At 40.4% G+C, this 9,013-nt stretch overlaps 1 protein-coding gene across 1 annotated transcript; it reads right to left on the bottom strand.

Moving 5' to 3' along the window:
* Positions 1–598: 598 nt before the first annotated feature.
* PHAX (phosphorylated adaptor for RNA export) lies at positions 599–8,164 on the bottom strand. The gene is made up of 5 exons (XM_075272272.1): positions 8,008–8,164; positions 5,309–5,901; positions 3,574–3,694; positions 2,045–2,128; positions 599–1,033 (listed from the first exon to the last, which is right to left on the bottom strand). Exons 1-5 carry the CDS (start codon positions 8,122–8,124, stop codon positions 773–775), a joined length of 1,176 nt encoding a protein of 391 aa, XP_075128373.1. The 5' UTR covers positions 8,125–8,164; the 3' UTR covers positions 599–772.
* Positions 8,165–9,013: the final 849 nt, after the last annotated feature.

Genomic DNA, 9,013 nt, shown 5'->3' with positions numbered 1-9,013 from the left:
TGAACAAACATCAACGGGCATGAAAATAGGGCTCCAAAGCTGAACAACAGAGGTTTATTAAGAAACTGAAAAAAACAAGGTATTGGGATTAGGTTTATAACAAATTTACTGCTGACAGACTCCCTTTACAGCCCTACTCCAGTGAACTTTATTATTCACTAGCTTTGTAGTACAGGACATCCTGGTGTATAGTGAACAACACAGCCACTCACCGCAGACATCATTCATTTTATTCTGCTCCAACTGGTTCCAATTCATACACTAGTTGGAGTTTATCATCAATACTTACATAGAAAAAGTGACTTCCGACTAGTGTACAGCTCGGCATGTCAGTCTGCTGAACAAATGATCAGCAGGGGAACCTGATCCAAAGCTGAATAAAGTGAATGATGTGTGCCCCCCCCCCCCACACACACACATTTACTACACATTAATATGCCCTATACTACAGGGCTAGTGAATAATATAATTTGCCCGAGTGCGGCTATCACTTGCAAAGCACCAATAACTCACGCTAAAAAAGCTGTAGCGTGGTCACCAGATCAAGTTAGTTCATAAGTGATGGAAGAACAAAAATAAGGCAAAAGGACAACAAAAGTACAAAAACAAAACTAGCCCCCAAAAAATTGAGGTGCATTTAATAAGCAATGTCATCACACCATTTGCTCTACATTTTTTTTCTGGCATATCCTGTTACTTCTCATGGCCAGAAAAAAAAAAAAAACAGTACTAGTACACAGCCTCAACGTCTGTAAAGTCCTAACTATTTCAGTTAAAAGGTTTCTAGGTCATGGGAATTGTCAATCTCGATGGCGTCTTCAGTCTCAGGTTTCATTTCAGCGTTTTCATCATCCAAGGATGCTAAAGCTTCATTTGTGTCACTGGCAAAGGTTTCTCTTGATGTGTCATCATGTTCTTGAAAATTAAGACCTTTGATGGCTTCTTTCATTTTCTTCCCCAGTATGTGACGTCTTCTCTTTTTTGCAGCCTTCTTACTTTCCAATTCCTTCTGGTTTTCCATGTAAAATATTTCCTTAAAGACAATACAATATACTTCAACATTGTAATGTGTTAGCGGTCAGTGAGGAGGAACATTTTCATTTTTTTAGAAAAGTAGCGTGTTACAATTGCTGAGAGTGTAAGAACATGTAACAACTATGTCCCAATACCACATACTGGGCCCATTTACTAGCAGTCTCCACCCCTATTCCGATATAGAAAACATTTACCTTTTAAGCTACACATATACAAGCAAGCATATCTAAAAGAGTATGTTCCCTTTTTATTGCTCCAGTGTTTCCAAGATAAAACAGTCTTCATCAAAAATATCCTAGCAGCTGCTATTCAGACCTGTGTGCTTCCATAGCTACAGACTACAAATAAACCTGGTGTAGTCTACAGGCATATTTCCTTTTGCTAACAAACGTTCAGATAAAGTAGGACACAGATTGAATGACAGCTGAACAAGACTACACAGGGTATATCTGTAATTTGTAAGCAAAATGGCCCATAGAATTAAAGAGAAGTTGTAGACAATAAAGTGACCTTTTTATATAGGGATTGGACAGAAGAGATCTCAAGTTGTAGGATCCGATTACTTTCCACAAGAAAGGCAACCCCAAGGATGCAAGCTTTTCTACCTATCATATTATCACATGGTACATTAAGTCAGTTCTTGAGAACAGAGTAACTGTTCCTCTCTGCATGTATAGAGCGATAAACATGCATGCTTGTTGCGCTCCATTCAACTCTATAGAACTTCTGGAGATAGAGCGCTACAATGTCATCTCTGCTAGTCCAGTACAGAGGAATGGAGTCAAGAGACATCCAGAGAGGAACTGGACCCCTGTTACAGTACAATCTATTCTCTCTGCTTCAGTCCTAACAAGCACTACTAATGTTACAAGAGCTGCAAGGTAAGAGTCAAGAATATTGACAATAGGAGCAAATACAAAATCTAGCAGGAAGACAAAAGGAACTCCAAGAATTGCTTGTAAGGCTTTCATAACCATAGAGCCAGGCTCCAGTTTTTTGATGTACATACCTTTACTTGACTAGATGTAATACTTGGGGTATTTTTCAGGAGATTTAAATAAACACCTCCGGGGGTTCTCCTCCTGGTTCCATTCTGCAAGGCAAACAATTTCTTCTATGAGGCAATGTATGTAAGTGAATCAGAACTGGTTTTCTGATACAGAGCAGAAATGCTTAGGCACATAGATAATAAAACACCATGCTGGCCTGCATCAAGCTGTAAGCTCCCTCTAGCTGTGTTTTTAGGTAGCCAGGATGCAATATTTAAAGGGGTCGTCCACCTGTTACCAGCAGCCACGTTGCTGTTAAATCACAATACGCAGAACTAAAAGCTGATAGATCTGCCCCCTTTTTTAGCAGCGTTAGGTTATAACTGTAGTTCAGCTTCTTTTAAGGACAGGAACATAAGCATTGCTTAATAAAAAGTTCTTCCATTCAAAATACTGTAAGCAGTTGAAGTGCTGTGATCTTATTTTGCACGATTGGATCTTTGGATCAAGTATCTCTCAATCACCTTTGTAGAGTATAAAAAGTAGCTGCAACCTCTGCACAGAGCTGCTGCCTACCGCGTGTCACCTAGTGGGCTTAACCAACACTTGTTAAACAGTTCATAGGAAATTCTAAACTGTGACAGCAACCAAACAACTTGGATGACATAAGGCAATGACAACATTACGAATGTTGGATTAAAGTCACTGCTTTATTTGATCCAAGTGGTGTCTGTCTGAGATTACACATTGGACTTTCTATAGACTGCTACATCTACACAGAAGATCTGGAACTCTGCATCAGAAAAAAACCCAGCTTACCGTCAAGAAATCACAGAATATTGGACCTAAACCATAAATGGTGAAGATTCACATTAACCCCAAGTTACAATTAGAAGACATTTCTGTGATACTGCAGAAACGTTAGGCGGTGATTACACTTGTGTTGAGAAGGTCTGTTGCTCTCATCTGCAATAGCAAGATTGCAACGGACATTAGCGCCACTAGAGTGATGCGTTCCCTTCTTTCTGCAGCATATTACATCACAACTGGCAGACTTTAATCTGACAAAAACAGATCGGTCACACTGGAAGCTTTATGCTGTTGGCCGAAAACACAAGGGTTGGCATAATCTGACACTTTTGGCTGAACATCAGCCAATTTGTGCATACTCAATGGTGTTCTGTTTTGTTTTTTAACAATACCCTGATCAGATAGTTTAGGTTGTTACTTTTGTTGGGATTGTATGAATGAACCTACCATCAAAATTCAGACAGCTGCATGATGGCCATCTGATATCAAATGCGTATGGCCAGCCTTCCTAAGGGGAAGGCTATAGGGTTACAGTAAAGCAGAGAGATTTTTCTGGAACTACTTCCTACTTACAGGGTCATATCAAATAGGTAACCAGTAATAGATACATCCAACCACGCTATGAAACATGAAAACCATTTAGCTGCCTTTCTATAAAAAAAATGGAAACAAACACACAGAATACACAGGATTAAAAATTGGCTTCAGAACATAAAGACACTCAAATTAAAATACTTACCATCACAAAAAGGCCACCATTTTGTTCTACTTCTGCTGTTTCTATAAGGAGCTCTATTGCCTTTTTTACGCCAATGGTTTTTACAACTCGCTCTATCAATTCTTTCTTGGGTTCTCGGAGTCTACACAGAAAGTAAGAAATTACGTTATGAAAACAAGTCATCTTAAAGCCAGTTGGTTAAAACCCATTAAAATAAGATGTCTTAAGTTTTAGACTTCGGTTAGCAGCTTGTACATAGGTCTATAAAGGAAAGGTGCATTGAAAATACAGTCCAGTCCACAGGCACAGCATATTGTAGAGCAGGAGGAGCAGATAAATGTATACACTTATTTCACACAAAAAAAATTATGAACAAAGAAGGAGTTGTTAAAATCAAATTAAACTATGTGTAAATGTTCATATATGTAAGTGATTATAATATCAGCCTGAAAATATAAGTTTATTGTGGAAAACTGTACAATTAAAAAAATACATTCTTAGGAAAGCCACAAATAGACATTCTGAAACTAACCCTACCACGTGCTCCACCTTTTGACCCTGCCTATATAGTCCATGAGAACAGAACCACAAATTTGCATTTACGCTTTAGAGGTCAGCAAACTGTCCCTATGAAATTGGGAACACTGTTACCTAGCTTAGGCTCACCTGAATAAATTGCATTTCTTGCCTTCAAGATTAATACCTCAGTTCCTAAAAATTAATTTTATACTGAATATGCAAATGTAGACTTTGGAGCAATGAGGGCATGACTCGCACCACCTATCATAGAAGTGAGAAAGGGAATAAGGAATGGGCTGGGTGCTTGAAGGTGTAGCCCTTCAATGATAAGAGAGCAAAGGTGACGTCCGCATTGCTCCATAGTGCTAATTTGCATATTCAGCATAAAACGCGTACCTCAAGAATTGAGACAATGAAACCTGGAACAGAAACAAAAACCAACAACATTTAGCTGATTCACAAATTTATGTGCGGGTATTTTTTATACAAGAAATAGCAACTGTTTTGTCTTTTATGCCGCCCTCTCCACTTTCCTGAAAGGAGGTGTGACGTGGGCTGGACACTGGGATTTTTCTGGATTACTTCTATGAAGCTTTGTACTGCCAGCTGCAAGAGAACAGGGGTTGGCCACTTTCAGACCAATATTGACAAACAAATGAACAATAAAAAGATATACAATTTTCCAATATACTTTCGGTATCAATTCCTCACGGTTTTCTAGATTTCAGCTTACTGTCATTCATTCTGTTACTTCTAGAGGATAAAACTCTGACCATGGTCATGTGATTTACGGTCCATGGTCATGTGATGAGCACACAGGTGCCGCTCGTTATAGTCACAGCACAGTAATCAGACATCTGCCTGGTAACGAGCAGTACACCTGTGTGCTCATCACATGACCATGGACCGTAAATCACATGACCATGATCAGAGTTTTATCCTCTAGAAGTAACAAAATGAATGACAGCGAGCAGAGATCTAGAAGACCGTGAGGAATTGATACAGAAAGTATATTGGAAATTGTATATCCTTTTATTGTTCATTTGTTTGTCAATATTGGTCTGAAAGTGGCCAACCCCTTTAAGGAATCGAACATGGCCTACAATCTTATCTGTATGGTGTGTTGGACTTCTTTCACACTGCGATTTTTGTGTTCATCAAAAGATTTTTGCAACTAACATGCTAGAAATAAAAAAAAAAAAAAGCACATTCACAGAGTACTATCCTAAAAACTGACCTGTATGCAATCTCATCAGCAACTTTGTCGTCCGAATCAGTCTCAGTTATTTCATATCGACCTTTGTAGTCCATTTCTAACTTTTCACCTAATCTCTCTTTTATGGGTCGCTTCCGCTTTAAGTGCCCATTTTCTTCTTTTGGTGCATGCTCTTTATCTTCATTCATATATTCTTCCAATTCTTTGTCTAAACTCAGCTTTTCTTCATCTTCTGACTTTGCCATGAGTTTTTTGGCGAGAACATAATTATAAGTCTCTGACTGCCTGCTCATATCTATTTGGCCATCCATGTCCATGATCCCAAGCTCATTTGCTACAGCCTCCTGGGTCTGTTCTTGAAGCACAGCCCCCCAGATGTTATTCTTTGGTTGCTTGTTTTGACCGGGAAACATGAACTGGGTTGGTTTGGAAACATTACGGGGAGGATTGCAAGTCTTCTGGCGTTTCCGTTTCCATGGAGAACCGTCATCCTCATCAGAGTCACTTGCACTATCATCACTAGAGTCAACGTTCTTGATATTCCTATAAGGGACATTAGTTGGAAGTGACGCGTTACTCCTGTATCCTTTATCATCGTTGCCAACATTAAACCTCTATGAAAACAGAAAAAAATACATTTACCAAGCTATAAGAAGTAATTCCAAAGTTATATATTTCAAAACAGTTTCAATACAGTAAGTGTAAGTTCACACTGTTTTTAAAGATCATTTTGAGGTTTTTACTGCCTTAAAATCTGCTCCAAAAACCCACCTAAACAGTATTATATGATTTAGAAAGGAAGCCAGTGACCAACGCGAAGCGTCCTGCCCCATCTTACCATGGCTCAGTGTCAGAATCTCTGTCTGAAGCCGTGGCGACACTACATTGAAAACTTGTTGTTCGCAGGCATAGTAGACATGCAACTCATAGGGCTAGGTTCACATCTGCAGCAGAGTCTCCCGTGGAGAGACTTTCAGTTTCACAATGATGGACACTTAACAGACCCCATCAGACAGTGAGTTACCGCTATTTTAGCAGTCCACCCTCATGTTACCATCCGAAGGAATATAACAATGGAGATGCAATCCTAGTGTGAACATACTGTAGCATAACTCAAAATATGCTAAAGAAAAATAAAAAAAAGTAGCTGATCATTGTGGGTCTTGTGTATCAGTGTCTGACATCTTTATCGCTTTGGTCACAGTATATTTGAGCCTTCCACTGAGCTTTGTGTAAGGAAGAGTTGCCAACATATACCCCCAAAACAATATGTATATAGCAGTGTAATAATATTTTACCAGTAGACACTAAGGGTATACAGCTTTTTTTTTTAAATGTAGATTGTGAGCCCCACATAGAGCTCACAATGTACATTTTTCCCTATCAGCATGTCTTTAGAATATGGGATGGAAATCCAGGCAAACACGGGGAGAACATACAAACTCCTTGCAGATGGTTTTATGCCCGTGGCAGGATTTGAACACCAGGACTCCAGCGCTGCAAGGCTGTAGTGCTAACCACTGAGCCACCGTGTGGCCCCCTAAGGGTATACAGCTTTACCCAGTGGTTCCCAAACTTTCGAAACACATGACCTACTTTTGAATTAGAAATCTTCACTATTGTTTTTAGCCACATTAGAAAAATAAGTCCCTGTAACAACAGAAAATGAGGATACTGCTGTATTGTGCCTTTGTGTTGTACACTCCTACTATTGGCACATACACGATCACTAATGGCTACGTCCCTACGGTGCAAGACAAAGTAGACTGCACAAACTTTGCAGTGACTTCTGGGAAGTGTAGTTCTGTTCAGCAGAGGCTTCACTAAGAAACACTGCCTGCACTAAAGCTCCCATAGGGCTCAATGGACAGAGAAGTCAGATGTCTAACAAGAGCCAATAAACATCCTCAGTATTTATTGGCTCTTGTGGTCATAGGACAAGGTCTCAGCTCCACTGCCTACTTACCTGTATGTAAGTCTGCCCACCAACCCTTCCCCCATCCTGAGCAGGGCTCGGTTCCATATAATGTTGTTGGTAAATGGCCATGTGATCTGCCCTTTTATCAGTGGCCATACTGGACCCACTTTGCTGCATATAACAAATATTGGTGATGGATTCTAAGCCACCAGAGCTCTTTCAGTAACCCCAGCTCGGGAACACATGCTGTATATACTACTACTATAGACAATGATAAAAATATATAGGAGTGTATGCAAGGCACACTCTTGTGATATACCCTGGATGCATAGGGCCCTATGGATATGAGTGGGAGCTTTACCTGTATGTATGTCACACATAGTTCACCAACATGATGTAAGCAGAGCCTAAACATATAGACAGAATTATGTATGTACAGTAAGGCCCAGAGGAATATCCTGCCAGCCTCATAATTCACTATACAGGCCATGACTGGTGTATAGAACTACAGCTATCACACAGGAACCAATCAAATCACTGGTTTCATTAGACCAGCGCATATCATACAATGACAGACGTGATCTGATCGGTTGCTATGGGCCACTACTGTCGGCACTACTGGCAGCCGCGTATACTACACCATGCCACCAGATTACTGGAGGGGCAGTCTACAGTCAGCAGCACTATAAGCTTCAGCAGAGCCAGCAGCAGTACAATAGAGCTGACTATGCCAGGGGGCTGCTGATCCCGCTCGCTAAAGCTACATATTACCTCATACAAGCATGCGTCTAATGCCGTGTACCTGCACTGGAGCTTTGTCTGCCGGCTTTGACACCTTCATGTCGGTGTCGGAGCCGCTGAGTTCTCCGTCTTCCAATTCTTCATCCTCCATCATTGCCCGGCTGCTTTCCAGCGCCATGACACTGGGTTGAGGCGGAATCACGTCAAACTGCAAGAAGGCGGCCCCGGCGCGCGGAGACAGCGCATTACTTCCGGCACAGAGAAAGGCGGGAAGCCGGAGAGGAGGGGGCGGGAACAGCATGTCTATAGAGGCGGCTCTGTGACTGACGGTGTACAGGAACCTGGGACAAGATCAATGGCCCTGCTCTGAGAGGAAGGCTCAAGGAGTTTAATACTATAATAGCTTTATATAGTGGTAATAAGAAGTATACAGGAGCCAGATCAGTATATAGCTATGTATAGGATCTATACATATGGGCTGGAGGCTGTATTCCTCCTGAAACTGGGGCTAAATGTACCAGTCACAGGGGAAATCAGCCTGCACCACAAAAAATGTGATCAGATGTCCCCCAAGTTCTATTATGGGGACACAATGTAAAAATAATGTCAATAAAACACCCTTATTAAAGTTTCTAGCCGCACCCCCAATAATACCATAAACAATAAAAATTACTGTAAGGGAGAGGAAAAACTATTTTATAAAGTTTTTTTTTACTAGCACTTTGTGCTATTAAATAAAAAACATGAAAGGAAAACAGACACTTTTTCCCTCTTTTGTTTTTATTATCCCAGATATAAAAAAAAACTAAAACACATGCAAAAAAATTAAAATAAAGCCCTATGGGTCACCGAAAAAAGACAGAAATTAGTTGAATAAACCAAATGATAAAAATGTTACAGGCCTCAAAACCGTGCATACAAAAACCTACAAAATGTGTCTGATCCTGAAACACATTTTTTTTATATCTGGTACTGAAGTGGTTAAAATGCGGCAGAAAATGTTAACAAACTGATTCTATGTCCATTCCCATTGCCACATCGTTCACATCTGCGCCCGGTCTCCGTTC

Source organism: Leptodactylus fuscus, chromosome 1 (assembly GCF_031893055.1).
Source record: "Leptodactylus fuscus isolate aLepFus1 chromosome 1, aLepFus1.hap2, whole genome shotgun sequence".
NCBI lineage: Eukaryota > Metazoa > Chordata > Amphibia > Anura > Leptodactylidae > Leptodactylus > Leptodactylus fuscus.
Note: the sequence above shows the minus strand (reverse complement) of the source record. Positions and strands in the feature narration are given on the sequence as shown.